Here is a 16967-nt window from a genome sequence, read left to right on the forward strand (position 1 = left end):
AAATGAAGAAGATAAAAAATCATGAAACAAAAAAATGGACACAGAACCCCGGAGGGAATTTTATGTTAATTGAATGTATATATTTTTTTCAATTTGCCAACTTTCTTACATCTCCTTGTTGATTTCACTGAAATCAGGAAGCTTGATGGCTAACCAACTAGATAGCTACAGTAGCATGTAAAAAAATACTCGATGTGGTAAGCTAACCCATGTTAAATTGCTAGCTATTAATGACTATCGGTGACTGTTGCCTTATAACATAATAATAAGAGATAATCACAATAGCAGGAGTTTGCGAGGAGGAAGGCGGGGCTTTGCTCCCTCCACCTAGTGGCTGAAATATGGCACTACACTGAGTCTAACAGAGGTACATTATGGCTTGCGAAATTAAGATGTTAACACTTGCAATAAATAGGGATTGTTTAACAAATTTAAAAACATTAACATGATTTATTCTGTTTTTTTCCCCACTCCAGAGGCTTTCCTTTTATAACCATCATGGTTACATGTTTTACTGTGTGGTAGTGCAGTACCACTGTTGGCCACTAGTAAGCAAATATGAAGGAAAAGAGGGCACGTTCTTGTAAAAAAAATCGCAGGTGATGAATAACAACGCAATAAAATAAAACGATTATAAGAACTACACTTTTTTTTTATTCAATATTGTTTCTGTAATAAATTTTTTCTTGTGATATGTCACATTCACAAAATGTGAATTTTGAGCTGAGTGCTCAAACTCTGGAAAATAATTTCTTCATATAGGTAGGAAACGATTCGTAAGGGGGTGCAAACATTTTTACCTGACCTCAGTACACAATCCAACACCTATGTGGCATGATATACATACAGTAGCAGAAGACCATAGTGATAAGGTTGCCATGAAGTGAGACAACACCGCGCATCAAATCTGATCACTCTGCTGTATCAGACACAGACACGCGCAGGGGTTTTGTCTTTCACACATGAGCACACACAACTGACACGCATTATTTTATATATATTAAATAACTTGTGTCATTCAACATCAATCGTGAGCACTCAGAGCATGTGAATCAAAGGAGACACAAGATGTCACATGACTTAAGTGCTTACAATTAAATTATAACACATCTTAAAGTTGTATATGAAGTAGAGATGAGCCGATCGATGAATTGGCCGTGATTGGAATCGGTCCATTTTTCGCTTAATTGGCCATGACCGGTGCTTGGCTATGCAGTCTTATAGAGAACCAATTTTGTGCTCAAGTGGCAAAACAGAAACACATTTTCTGTGTCACTTGGGGATTTAATCTTGACCCATGTCTAGCTGGGTTCTCTCAACGGAACAGGTGCATTCCTGTCATTGCCGATCATATGTGTCTGTGCTTTATTCCCGCCTCTGGAGAACACGCAGCAGTTCAGGAAGCGCATGTTTTGGAGGAAACACGTGATAGCCTTGACCATGAGAGTACTAATTTTCAGTTGGGTTTTATTTGTACAAAAACAAGTCTCTGAGCAGTAACCTAGAGAAAGTCATGCAGTTTTGGAAAAGATGTAAAAGGACCTTCAATTGGACCTTTGTTTACTAATCAGTGTTTTTTAATGTTCTCCGGTGCTTGGTAGGTTTCCTCCAGGTACACTGGTTTCCTCCTATATTTTAAATGCATAAAGATTGAGCTAATTGGTCTTCCTAAATTGCCTGTAGTGTGTGAGTGAGTGTGCGATTGTGCCCTGTGTTGAACTGGCAGCTCGTCCAGATTGTGTCCTGCCTCGTGCCCTGAGTCCCCTGGGATATGCTCCAGGCCACTGCTGACCCTGTACAGGATAAGCGCTGGAGAGAATGGGAGAGTGAGCGGAATCAGCAGGTCAGAATTTTTTAAAAGTCACTAAAGGCCACACCAAGTGTTAACTGAGTTATGAAAAAGGAAATAATTAAAATACAGAGTTAGAAGAGATTTAAGAAAATGGAAAAAAAAACATTTGTATGCAAACTATTTTGTAGCAACTTCTGTAGTACGTATATGATAAATTTCACAAGCATACAATACATATAAAAGAATGAAAGGTGTAACCATAAACAATATTTAAATTTTCAGTGATGGCCCAAAGTATTAAGACAACATATTGTGTATTATAGCGTATTGTAGGTTCATACTAAATTTTGATTGTTGTATAGCAGCATTCTTTATTATTCAATTTTATTGTCTCAATACTTTTGGTCACATTGTAGCAACAAAATTTCTATAAGGTTTTCTAAAGCATTCAGTAAGATTTTTTTTGTACGTTTTTTTTTGTAAGATTTTTAAAAAAGATTTTTTGTAAGTTTTTTGTTTTTGTAAGATTTTTTGTTTGGTTTTGCTGTTATTTTAATAAAAAATATAAATATACAATAAGCTCATTTTGAGAGTTCTACATTTTTTTATATTATTTCCATATTCTGGTAGTAATCAAATTTACACGTTATAAAAGTAATTATGGCTTTTGTTCTACCTGACATACTGTATACGAACACACACAACAGCATACTGACCCAGGGAGAGAGAGAAAATGAACCCTTTACCCTCTCTAATGAGATTTGCTTTACACGCGTGCACACACACGTGTTATAAGAAACAGTGCACATAAGCTGTACACACGCACTTACAAACACAAAATAAAATATGTTTTACGCACACACATGTGGTCACAGTGTAATAGTATTTTTAAGTATTTTAACACGCGTGCACGAATGTTGATGAGACGCGCACTAAGACCCAGTAGGGAAGACGGTTACCCACAATTCCGCAGCGCAAGAGAGAAAAAAAACGTTGGCTCAGTTGTGATCACTTTGCGCTCTGTACCAGAACAAGAATCGCATGCTTGATGCATAATACTTAGTGCTCGTAAACCAAGACTAGCTCGTTTTTTAAGTCAAAATTGATTAAAAATCTTTGCTCGTCTTGCGGAACACTCGCAAACCACGTTACTTGCAATCCGATGTTCCACTGTATGTATATATAGTTACCGGTTACCGGTTCACCACATACTGGTTATCAGTGTCATAACCTTACTGAAAAGCCCGTAATGGAAAGCAGAGACATTGCAGATTTGAGAAAAAACTCAACTCTGAACATCTATTTGCTGCTAAACATAACACATTTTAAGTTTTTTTTTTTTTTGTATTCCTGATTTGAGATAAAAATCAAAGAAAGCTCCTTTTTTTTAAAGATCTGTGTTTTAGTGAGGACTTGATAAAATTTTATTGATTTCTGTTGTCCTCCCACATGATATAAGCAGCGCGGGTGCAGAAAGTGGCATCGAAAGCTTTTAAGAGAACAGGATAGAAGATTCTTCAAATTAGTTTCATGTGTCACAGATTGATTACAGTCTCAGATCAGTACAGCTGTACCGGGGCTCAGGTCTTTGAGAGAGGTATCTTATAAACAGGTACAGTGTATAACAGTGTACAAACAGTAGGGGTATACCGCCTATATATAAAAGGGGTGTATAAGAGAACGGTGCTTACAAGAGCATAGTTATAGTATATTAAAGCATACTTAGAGAAAAAAGGTATAACCGTGTAAACAGAATTAGCATATGAGTATCGTTTTTGTTTGTTTGTTTGTTTGTTTTAAATGCAGTGAGGAAGAAAACAAAGCCGCACTTTAGCTAGCAGATTATTTTTGCATTAAAGGGCTCTGACTGCAGATCTGCATAAAAAAAACCAGACAGGCTTCCGGCTGCTGGAGGAAAAACAGATATCATTCATTCACGGATCATCTGCACTGTTGTCAATAATTATGCAAACGAACCATTCTGCTGGCGAATCAGAGCGCCGCACATACGTCCCCTCCCTGTTTGCTTTTTGCATAATGATCATTGTTTTGGAGTTAATGTGGATTCTCGCTGTCAGGCTGGGTTCTCCTGAGGAAACACAAAGCCATGTGCTGACTGCAGATACAACACAGAGAGACACACAAAGACAACTCGCTCACATGGAAAAATTCTTTTCTATGGCAGTAATCCTTTTGTTGAAGCTTAGGGCTAGTCTGACATAAAACAACAACAATAATAATAATAATAATAATAATAATAACAATAATAATACATCGCATATGAATTTAATCCGTTCTGGAGGCAAGTTCTTAAGGTGAAACTTAGTAAATGCAGATAATCCGTTCCAGCCACCCAAAAATATTACGAATATTACCAATTTCCAACAATATCATCATATTTTTGCATATTAAAACAATTTAAATGTTTGGAAAAGACATGCATATGAAGTAAAATATGAAATAGATAGACATTTAATCCTACTTACTGTAACCTTAATGATTTATGAGTCCTCTTGGCACCGGCTACTTTAAAAACCAAATTGAAAGTGGCTTCCTTTTCTTCTTGCTACTGTCCTTGTAAATATTTTTGGGACCCCTAGTGCTTCGTCTTCACTAAATCTTGCACAAAATGCAACAAAAAATATTAAATTGTCACCCAATAAAATTCGTTCAGTAGTTTTTATGTGACGCGTGTACAAGCAAACAGGCAAAATAATAAACTATATGTGGATTACTCATCTTACATCCGCACAAATTATTTTTCTTAAATAGCTTTAATGTGCAGACACGCCAACTTTATAGTTTTATTATATACTCGTGACCCACCGGCAACACCCCTACTAGTACCACTAGGGGGCCCACACTGGGAAACAAACGCTTAGACAAATTTAGACATTAGTTATGATACAGTTATTTTTGTTCGTTCATCATGATTTCATTGAGTCTATTCCTTCCTACATCTATATTGCATTTGATGTTATCCCTTACATCATACTAAAGTAACTCCTCCTGGCATGGTGTATCCGTCCCTAACAGTCCTCTGCTCCTATTGCCAGGCAACCAGAATCCACTGTCTCGAATAAGGACATCTGGTCATATGGTCAGTTATCACATCATCTTCTATCCCTGAGCAGAAAAGAATTGGTTCAGTAAACCAGCATATACAGAAAGGGAGTGTCTAGCAAATCATTCATTCACAGGGAGAGAGCAGTGGACGGCAACTTTGTCCCAAATGATAACATGCATGTCCAGTCATATACAACTTTAACAGCTGTCTGTCTTCAGGTGGAACCGTTCTTTTATTCAACACATGTGAAAATGAGGAAATGTGATGCGGCACTATTTATTGTATGGGCCGACTGTTGGTCTGTGGCACAGGACACCATCGTTGGAGACGTTGGAGATGACCAACACATGCTTTTGTGATCACTGATTCCGAACTCAAAGCTGGTGTCTTTTATAGATAGATAAGAACAGATTGCTGACTGAATAGTTGTGCAAAGGCATTTCACGATGCACTGGAGAATCATAATTATGCTTGTAATTGCTTGTAGCTGCCAATTAAAAAAAAAAAAAAAACTTTTCTTAACACAATTAATTCTCTAGAGAGTTTGGTCTTTGGATAAGATTACGTTGTGCGTTAACGGGTTCTAAAGCAGATGTGAAAACTGTTTGGAATTAATAATAATTCTTACATACAGTACATTTTCAAGAAAAAAGACCACTGCTTTAATAAGAAGGTGATGATGGATAAAAAGTGGATCACAGTTTTATAAGAATAACATTTTGAGGCTGTAATATAAGATTAATGATGGATGGACAGGCTGTTGAATGGGTGGGTGGATGGATAGAAAAAATGGATAAATGGATGACATGATAAATGTTGAGCTGTAGTTGGCAATAAACACCAGCAATCAGAAGTGTTAAAAGGATAGATACATTTATTATTGATGAATTAATGAAAAGATATGGAATGGATAAAAATATGGATAGATGATAATTGAATGGATTCATGGATGGATGCTACAAGTAAAGTGAAGTTCTTTTGTATTTTGCGATGGACACTATCTAGCTATCTGATGCTTTTAATCTCTCGATGAGTGTGTAGATGGGTAGATGGATGAATAGATATTGATGGATGGATGAAGGGATGAATAAATAGATATTAATCGATAGAAATATCTATCTATGTAGATATCTATATATGTAGATAGATTGATGAATAGACATTGAATGTCAGATGGAAATATGGATGAATGTATGAAAGTAATAAATGAATAAATAGAAGCATGAATGTAATGAGGGGGGGTCATCTGTACTTTTCGATACATTGATGAATATATATTATTGGATGGATGGATGGATGGATGGACAGATACTGTAGATAGATAGATAGATAGATAGATAGATAGATAGATAGATAGATAGATAGATAGATAGATAGATACTGAATGAATGGAAATATGGATAAATAAAGTAATAAATGTTGTGGCTGGATGAATGGATATATAGATGCTTGGAAAGATTAAACCATGGACAGATAAATGGATGGATGTCACAAAGAAAGTTGATTTGTAGTTTGCAATGCATACAATATTAGAAGTTTTGGAGCTATAGAAGGATGTGGGTAGAGGTACGGATAGAGGGAGAATTGAATGCATTAAAGCATGGATGAATAAAATCATACATAAAAGTATGGATGGCTAAATGATAAATGAATAGACAATGAAGGTTAGATGGGAATGTGGATGAATTAAGTAATAAATGAATAAATAGAAGGATGGATGTAATGAGTGAGGGTCATCTGTACTTTCCAATATAGACATTTAGCAATTAGACGTTTTAGATCTTTATGGGTTGGTGGGTGGATGGCTGAATGGAGGGCTAAATGGATAGATGGATGGATGGCACAATGAACACAATATTGAGTAAGGGAGAAAAAGATAGAGGGATATATGAATGGCTAAGTAGATATTGATGAATGGTTAGAATTGGTGGTTAGCTGGATGGATGGATGGATGGATGGATGCCACAAGTAAGGTTGATCCGTAGTTTTCAATGCACATTAGAAGTCAGAAGTTTTGAATGTATAGAAGGGTAGGTAGAGCAATTCATGGATGGATAGATACATGGCTATTTGGATGGATGGATGGATGGATGGATCAATGAAATCATAAATGTAAGAATGAATGGCTAAATGGGTAGAAAGATGGATTTATGAATGAATGGATGGATGGATGGATGGATGGATGGATGGATGGATGGATGGATGGATTATTGATGAACTCCATTTATCTGCCAGGGAAGATCTGTGCACATCTGTGCAGACATCCATCATTGACACATCTATTCATGTTCAGTATGTGTGTGACTGGTGAGGTATTTATTCACTCATTAATTCCAGTTTTTCACAACTTGCATGTCCGAGGTGGGTGAACTTTCCTAATCTTTTATACCGCCGCTTTTTTAGTCGGTAGTCTTCTACACAGCTCTCTCGACTCACCAGCTATCGACGGCACACGAGTGCATCACTGTGAATAAAAGCCCCTGAGTGAGAGAGCGCAAACCTCTGCTGCGTCTTTTCTCTTCCATTTATACAACACATAATGTGGAGAGGGAGAGAGACAGAGTGAAAGAATGAAAGAGACAGAAAGCGGGAGGAGTGAAAGAGAGAGAGAGGAGGAGTGAGAGTGAAAGAGACAGGAGAAGATAGAGAGGAGAGAGAGTCAGAGGGTGAAAGAAGGACAATTTTTAAAATTAGGAGAAGAGAAAGAGGATGAGAGAGAATAAGAGATAAATAGAGATAGAATGAAAATGTGTGTGTGTGTGTGTGTGTGAGAGAGAGAGAGAGAGAGAGAGATTGAAAGGAAGATGGATGTTGGTGGTGACACTCAGGAGGAGTGCAGTGGGTGGATGAAAGGAAATCAGAGAAATGCAGAACACACACACACACACACACAATTTTTTTCTATTGTGTTCTATAGAATAGTCATCTCTATACTAATTCAGAACCTTCCTGTTCAAACATGCCTTAATATGTGAGCTCACACTGCACTTAGCTACACACTGGAACACACTCCAGCAAACACCAACACACTCCGGTACACACTGCAACACACTATCGCACACACTGCAACACACTCCAGCACACAAATACAAACACACGCAAGGAAACACCCCCCCAACACATGCAAGCACACACACACCAACACAAACACACCCCAGTACACACACACACCAACACAACCCAGCACACACACACACACACACCAACACAAACACACCCCAGCACACACCAACACACCCAAGCACACACACACCAACACACCCAAGCATACACATACCATTACACCACAGCACACACACCTAGACACCCTAGAACACACTCACACACACACACACACCTACACACCCCAGCACACACACAAGCTGCTACTCCTCCTCCTTTAAACGGACAATAAAAGTAACAAATAGTCATACTGTATGTTTTTAATATTGTCCTTAAATTTCCATTCCGTAGCTTTTAGCATGACTTAATGCAGTGACGTCAGCCTGCCAGAGGGTGGCGCTGGACTCAGTACCGCTCTGTGTTTATGCAAGAAGTCTGTTCTTAAGTTCAAGTTCAAAATAGAACCTTTATACTTAATTAAACTCTTAATAAGACTTAGCTTATTGTCCGTGAATCCTGTGTTTATCCCAGGAACAGCGTGCGCGGGTGGTTGAGTGTATCCCACACATGACTTTGATCTTTCCTTTCACTCCTGATGGTCTACCTCTCTTGTAGCCCGAGCTCACAGCCTTCTCGAAAGGCTTTAATCTCGTCTGTGCAGCTTAATAAACTGTGATAAATGACCACCGCGGGGCGTTTTTTTCCGACTCGTGACATTTAGAGCAATTGGCACCTTCAGTTCTTTAGTGAGATGGATATCTCCTCTAGGTTAATGCCAAAACGACAACCTTACAATGCTCCGTATTACCGTTGAGCCTGATTTATGCTTCCTTCACCACCTTGTTTTAAACTTTACTGCAGCAACCCTGGATTTTTTGCATTCAGAGAGGTAAAACAACCACCGACATAATGACATCAAGAGGGGGATGGGTGGGATTGTTTTCCCTTACTCGTACAATCCTACAATTTCTTTTCTGACATTGTTGTAAGATTTCGTTCTGATCAAATAGCTTGTTCTTTTTTTGTCCCTTTTTACATTTTTGGATTGGGGTTTTAAACAACATTAGGTCCCCCCCACCCCCTCCCTCCCCTAAAGTGCCCTCATGCCCTGGCATGCTACTCAGCTCTGCAGGGGCGTGGCTTAGCAGTACCTCATTTACATAAACACTAAAATGGGGTGTTCAGAAGAGGAGTGAACGAGAGGGAGTTTGAGAAAATTTTTGCCTTAAGACCTTAATTTTTTATACAACATACGAAGCATTTTCGGCATACGAGCGCCTGAGCCGGTCGCACTAATACTTCCGGTTAGACATACTTAAAGGTAGCCAATCAAAACTTGTTTTTATCAGTGTAAAGCCAAGTAAAGTGAGTTTTAATATTTTGTGCAAGATTTCGCAAAGACATAGGGCAATATGTCCCAAGAAAGTTAGCAGTGCCGAGATTATTAGGAAAACTGAGCCACTTTCAGTTTGTTTTTTTAAGCAGCCGATGCCAAGAGAAAACGTCAATTAAAGTTAAGTGAGGTTTAATGTTTATTTATATCATGATTTACTTTGTTTGCATGTCTTTTATAAATGTTTAAATATGCAAAAATATGATTATCGTGTTGGAAATCGGTGATATCGCTAATATTTTTGGTCGGCTGGAACGCATTATCTGCATTTACATTATTTCCTATGGGGAAATTACGCCTTAAGAGCGCATACATTCATATGCAGAGGTAGCGCTGTGTAAAAATACATTATGTGAGGTCTTTCCCACACTTTAATGGAGCTCTGAGACTTGTTTTAACTTGGTATATAAATAGTAAAATATGGGATCTTTAATAAGTACTCTTTACAACCGTGGTGTAAAAGCATCTGAAGATGAAGTGTGAAGCATAAAGTGGATGAACTACAAGAGCAGAACACCATTTCGGGTTCCTCTCCTGTCGGCCAAGAACTGAGTCTGAGGCAGAGGCTTACTGAAAACAGACAGCTGAATATGGGAAAGACATCACCTAATCTTTATCTAATCTTCTCCTCTCCGGTTTCAGACATTCTGCATTAAGTGTAATGTGATCACTGAGGCAAAAAAAAAAAAAATCTGATTTAAAAAATAAACTTTCCTGTGTGTGCATTCTCAGGTGTGGCTGTGTGGGGGTAGTGTAGAGGTTCTCCCCTGTTCCAGAATAGCTCACATCGAGCGCGCACACAAGCCGTACACGGACGACCTGGCAGGTCACGTGCGAAGGAACGCGTTCCGAGTGGCCGAGGTCTGGATGGACGAGTTCAGGAACCATGTATACATGGCCTGGAATGTTCCACTGCAGGTACAGCAACCACATACCGTACAGTATTAAAATTAAACCTGTGTTATAACAGAAAGTGTTTCATAGTGGAAGAACGTTGGAGAAAGTTTCATCATTTCAGGGTTTGGGTTCTCCAGTTTATTGGAACTTCTTGCCACTGACGACCTTGATGACATCATAGTGATGACATCATCTTTCTGAGATCAGTAATGTTGAATGTTCTCGCATCTTAGTGGCAAAAGTTTTCTCACTGTATATGTGTATGTGTGTGTGTGTGTGTGTATAGAACTCAGGGATCGATATTGGAGACATCAGCGAGAGGAAGCTCCTGAGGGAGAGGCTGCGGTGTCGGCCCTTCCGCTGGTTCCTGAGGAATATTTACACTGAAATGCGAACATACGCTGACACCATCGCTTATGGGGAGGTAAACACGCACACGTCATGCTCCTGAACCCCTAATCGTTCAGAAGATCTTTTCCGTTATCTTTTCTGTTATTGGAATGTTGGCGTTTTAATGGGAAAAAAAAAGTATTATCTTATACATGAGGGTGTGAGGGATCAGGGTTAGTGAACAACCCAAGCACTCGATGTCGTGTTAAGAAGAAATCCATCGTAGATGTCGTGGAAATGGATGTCAACACAGAAGCCAGAGTCAAAATCCCGAAAAGCACGGCAGTAAATTAGTGAAGAGTCAAGGCCTGATAAATTAGAAAGCCGTGAGCTGATCAGTTTTGCAGAGAACATGATGAGTTGGTGAGGAAGCTTGAGACAGTAAAGGACTTAAGCGCCGCTCCAGTGCTCTCTTTAGCTGTGGACGATGGAAGTGAAAAATAAATAAATGAAAACTTAATGAAGGAAGCACAAATAACAGCATTTAATTACAAAATCTACAGTATCTTGGACACATCTGAAGATCATGTGCTAATTATTACAGATTATTACACAAGCAGGTCAGGGTGAATTTTCCCTTTAATACTTTAAAGATTTTCCCCTCATTGCTTGTTTTACTTGTTTTTTCCGTCTCCTGTGCTTTTGTTAAAGACGCTACAAATATTCCATTCCCCTCTCCAGGAAGCTTATACTGTATTACTATTAATGTTAATAAAAGAAATAAACATTGCTCTCTTTTTTTAATTTGTTACAACAAGAGGCTGGTGGAGAAATTTACTAATTGCTGTTCGTTTATGGATTAGCGTGATTAAGAGCTCTGCTTTATGGACATAGCCGAGCTGAGCTGCAGGGTGTACAGGAAAGCGTAGCGTCCATTAGCAAGCAGAGCGAATAAAGTAAAGCACATTCTGAATGCATAATATAATTCTTTCTCATCTTTTTTTAAACTGTTCTGCATCCTACAGCTGAGGAATAGCTTTAGGCCGGACCTGTGCGTGGATCAGGGGCCAGACTTGGACAACATCCCCACCCTGTACCTGTGTCACGGAATGACGCCTCAGGTTAGCGCTCCCGCTCTTCTCTTCCTCATGACTGTCCACTGAGTGGTGTCCGTAAGTGACTGTACCATAGTGTCCACTGAGTGGTGTCCGTGAGTGACAGTACCATGGTGTCCACCGAGTGGTGTCCGTGAGTGACAGTACCATGGTGTCCACCGAGTGGTGTCCGTGAGTGACTGTACCATGGTGTCCACCCAGTGGTGTCCGTGAGTGACAGTACCATGGTGTCCACCGAGTGGTGTCCATGAATGACCATATCAAGGTGTCCATTGAGTGGTGTCCGTGAGTGACTGTACCATGGTGTCCACCCAGTGGTGTCCGTGAGTGACAGTACCATGGTGTCCACCGAGTGGTGTCCGTGAGTGACTGTACCATGGTGTCCACTGAGTGGTGTCCATGAATGACCATATCAAAGTGTCCATTGAGTGGTGTCCATGAATGACCATATCAAGGTGTCTATTGAGTGGTGTCCATGAATGACCATATCAAGGTGTCCATTGAGTGGTGTCCGTGAGTGACTGTACCATGGTGTCCACCCAGTGGTGTCCGTGAGTGACAGTACCATGGTGTCCACCGAGTGGTGTCCGTGAGTGACTGTACCATGATGTCCACCGAGTGGTGTACTAGATAATCTAGATATTCAGTACTGTGTAAAGGCTTGAATTTTTTCATTTTTTTTCATATTAAATGAAATGATGTAGATAAAATAAAAGAAATTGGAACAAATGTTTTACTACAACAGGCTGCAATGTGCCTAAAGATACAACTTAAAGATGTATTGTTTATGTAACAACTTCAGCAGCGACCTCATTTCCCCTCTTATCTGTTCCAACCCCTCACCATTCAGCATCACCAGTCTAACTAATCACCAGCCTGATCGTCTGTCATCATCTGCACCTGTTTCTCACTGGTTCATGCAATAAGTTAGATGCTTTTTATGCTTGTGTCACTTGCTAAGTCACTGTGTGACCTAACAAACACAAAAACATTCCTCTGAACCTGCTCAGGTACAGGGACTGAATTGAAAATGAAAGCCTTTATGAAGCCTGGAGAACTGTTCCTCAAGACTACATAAAACATCAAAGAAAGTCTTGCTCTTTGGAAGCACAATATGATGAAATGAAGGGCTGGCTCAAAACTTCTGCACATCATTTATACTGTATATTTAAAGTTAAATTGAAGAAATGTAAAGATTTGTAAATGCATAGCTTTATCAATCGCTCCATAATGAGAAAGCTAGAGGTGACAGTGCCAAGGAAAAACTCCCTGAAGTGCCATGATGAAGAAACGTTGAGAGGAACCAGATTGAAAAGGGAACACATTGTACATTTGAGTGAAACCGGAAGGCGCGGCTACAGATGTGATGTGAGAGCAAATCAATGCTCTGTAAGAAATTAAATAAGATTTTATCCATTTTAAATAATTAAAAAAAATACAAAATGAATATGTGGAGGTCAGCATCGATACTGAGGCAGACGTCTAGAAATAAATCAGTGTGTGGGGAGAAACACGAAATTGTGCTGCTAGAACTGTTTAAATAAAACATAAAGAGGGCGAACGTGCATCTGGTTATCATTAATTATTAATCATCTACCCATTACTGATTGATATCGTGTTCGACTGTCAGTTAAGAAAAACTTGAGAAATTGCTTCACTAATTTATATATGCAGTGAAACCTCTGTATACGAATTGAATAAGGGGTTAAATTAGGAGACGAGTATTTAAGGTGCTGAACTCACCTCCTAATTTCTTAATAGTTAGGAGTAAACTTGATGTTATACAATTATAAAATGCCTGATGAGTCATTCTATAATAATAATAATAATAATAATAAAAACAACTCCACTTTGTGTTCATTATTTTCCTTTAATACACTATCAAGTGTTTTATTCCTTACTTGAATGAATAGATTATTAATATAGCACTATAATTCCTTTTTTTATCGCATCATTTATTAGACATTTTCATAAAACAGCAGAAAAGCAAATCCGTTAGTAATGTGAAACGCATGTTCCCATAGGAAATAATGGAATTGCTGATAATCCGTTCCAGCCACCCAAAATTATTACCAATATTACCAATTTTCAACACCATAATCATAGTTGTTTTTTTTTGATACTGGAGACTCCTTCCATACATTCCAATAAACATCTTTTTACAGAAAAAAAAAATCACAGTCTTGGATCGAACGTTGGAGACGTGAAGGATCGGACGTACTGTACAACTCCTTATATATAAGCTGTTACTATGGAAACCATAAGGCACGGTTAATATAAACCCGTGATTTGCAGCTGCACTATTGTCAGAGCTGCTGCTGGAGAAAATGCTAATTACTGTAATTTGAGCGAGACTGCGGTTTATGGTGTTGTTATTGTTACTACTATGACTCTTGGCCCGTAAACAAAGTCTTTAAGATTTGATACTGCGACTCTGACTGTAATTCTGTCGCACTCATAAGTCAGTCGAAATAAAAGCTCCCTTCCAAAACTAGCTGAATGTGGGCGTAAATCTCGTTTGTGTTTCGTGCCCTTTAAATAATCTACAGTCTGTCATTCGGACCAACAATAAAAGAAACGACTCAGCATCCTCCTCTTCTTCATACTGTAGTTTCATGGAAAAATCTTTAATTGCATGTCATGTGGTGCTTTTTCCCCTCCATTGTGTTGGGTGTGAAGACTTAACAGCTTTATCGCTCTGTATTATGCTGCGCTGGCGTTTCTGCGAAACGGATGATTGCCGTGTTTCAGAAAAATTTGCAGGGGGAAGAAAACACAAAACCCTCCCAAATATTAAATGCATAAACCTTGACTCAGCTTATCCGGAGAGCTCGGGTCTGTCGGTTTTGTGGTGCGTAATAATCTGAAAATGAATTCTAAAAATATGAAATGGATTTTATCATAAGTTTTAATTAGAGTAGATTTAATTCTGGCATGATGCTTTATCCACACCACATCATCATCTTCATCAATCTGAAAATAAAAAGTCTCTTTCTCTCTCTGTACTCATACTGATGCGGTGATCCACTAGTACGCTGAGCATAAAAAATATCAGCAAGACGTGAAGCATCTGAGTTGGCACCGTTCATTAGCATTTTGTTCAGGTTAGCAGAAACGCTCACATCTGCTAACATCATAACTAGGTACTCTCAAAGGAGGAGACATACCGGTGCCAAGTGTTATACCGGAACGTTTCTGCTGACGCTTTGCAGCAACATTTTGCACAGTCTCAGAGTAATGTAATAAACTGCCTTTTCTTGTGAACTACAGTAACACATTGTTCATATGTTTGATTTAGGTTTAAAAAAAAAAAAAAAAAAAACAAGGAGACCATTGAGAGTGGATCATTAGGGTCTTATGGGATTTGAAATCACAGCCTTCTGCACAGGTCACATTAACACTAAATCTGCCCTTACTATAAGTGAATCCCTCTTCATCATCATTAGTCAGCTGTGCATTTCATTTCCTTTGCCATCTGTTATTCTTATGTATGTCTTTTTTTTTTATTTCTGATTGTTTTTTTAATAAAATTATCTCATTAAAAACTTACAGAAGTTCAGCTGCAAATCACATGCTCGTTCAAATTATTTCATTTTAAGGGAACTTGTATAGCAAGCTGCACTAACTACTCATAAACAGATTTAACCTTTTATGTAAGAAGATGTTTTTTTAACATTATGGAAGGAATCTAGAGTGTCAGGGTTTTGTAACAGTCAGAGATGAAGCTGGTCACACCGTCTCTCAGGGATCGAGGAAGACATGCATCCAGGCTGTTTTCTGTTCTGGCTCCAAGGTGGTGGATCGAGCTTCCTTTAGACGTCCGTACAGCCGAGGCACTGGAAATCTTTACGTGATAACTAAAGACCTATCTGTTACTTAGGTATTTGGTTTAAGTGAGAAAAGAAAACCTCCCCAAGAGTTTGACTGACGGTACAGTCACATCAGTGAACCAGTGTAAGGAAGTTTTTTTATTGATGGAAAAGCATTTTGTAGGTCAAGTTTGCCTGATATCGTAAATGTAAATGTAAACTTTAACTTTGACTTTTCTAACATCTTCAGGACAGAGGAGTTTACGCTTTGCAGTTTCTCTGTAACATGACAAGCTGCATGAACGAGACAGAGAACGAAATTTGTTCTGAAGTTGCTGCATAACGTTCGATGTAAATATATATTATACCAGTAATTCCCAAGCTTTACCCTGAAGGACCTCCTACCCCGCATCAACCCGCCTTCCACTCCTGCACCAACACACCCCACCTGAGCCTAGCCCCACTCCGGCCATATGCATTAAAAAAACATATATATATATATATATATATATATATATATATATAATACTGTAAGTGTGTAATTATGATCATATTAAACATGCATATTTAATTCCAACTACCTTACATCCACAGCCAGTGTGTGGACCCCCAGTTGTTAATCCTGATGTTATACAACTATATAATACCTGATGAGTCAATCTATAATAATAATAATAATAATAATAATAAAAACAACTCCCCTTAATGTTGTATTTTACTTTCCTTTAATACACTCTAAGTTTCTATTCCTTACTTGGATGAACTAAGTTTTAATATAGCGCTATAATCCCTTTTATTATTGCATTGTTTATTAGACTTTTACACAAAACGGCAGAAAAGCAAATCAGTTAGCTATCAGTAGATAAACCAGGTAATGTTACCCCGACCCCCCCCCCCACACACACACACACACACACACACAAATCCCACCTAGCCGCCTGTAATGTGCATGTCTGATGTCTGAATATTAATATTTTATTTTCAATCATTTCTTATACTTTTTTTTTTTTTTAGATGGGGCCAATAATTGTGGGCGACACTGTGTAACGTGTTTAATCTCGATTTCTTCTGTCAGTGAATAGGAAGCTAGCTTTCACCCACTCAGTGTCACTTACTTTCCTGCAAAAAAGCTGCAAAGCACTGAGCACTAAACCCTTTCCCTGAAGCAGAACTGAACCCCGTCTCTGCACAGCCTTCTGTTTTAGCTCATTTCGTTCTGTTTTGCTTCTTTGCCCAACGTTTTCCTCTGCACCTGCCAGAAGGATGGAAAGAGCTGTTTGTGTGGTGAAAGCTCTCTTACTGTAAATGTTTTTTCCTCTCCATTTTTTTATTCTTTTTGCCTACTGGATGTTTTTTTTTTTCTGTCTTCACGAATAAGAAAGAACAGGCTGAAACTAATCTGTGCAATAAAATATACTCAAATAAGTTTTTTTTATTTCTAATTCAAAATGTACAAGATGTT

At 38.5% G+C, this 16967-nt stretch overlaps 1 protein-coding gene across 1 annotated transcript in view; it reads left to right on the forward strand.

The window, feature by feature from the left end:
* galnt18a (UDP-N-acetyl-alpha-D-galactosamine:polypeptide N-acetylgalactosaminyltransferase 18a) overlaps nt 1-16967 on the forward strand; it is a 102302-nt gene that overhangs the window by 70984 nt on the left and 14351 nt on the right. The window contains exons 7-9 of the mRNA XM_053506482.1: nt 10087-10272; nt 10538-10675; nt 11607-11702. Coding sequence (XP_053362457.1) covers nt 10087-10272; nt 10538-10675; nt 11607-11702 — 420 coding nt within the window. The remainder of the gene's footprint in view (nt 1-10086; nt 10273-10537; nt 10676-11606; nt 11703-16967) is intronic.

Source organism: Clarias gariepinus, chromosome 10, assembly GCF_024256425.1.
Source record: "Clarias gariepinus isolate MV-2021 ecotype Netherlands chromosome 10, CGAR_prim_01v2, whole genome shotgun sequence".
In the NCBI taxonomy this organism is placed as follows: domain Eukaryota; kingdom Metazoa; phylum Chordata; class Actinopteri; order Siluriformes; family Clariidae; genus Clarias; species Clarias gariepinus.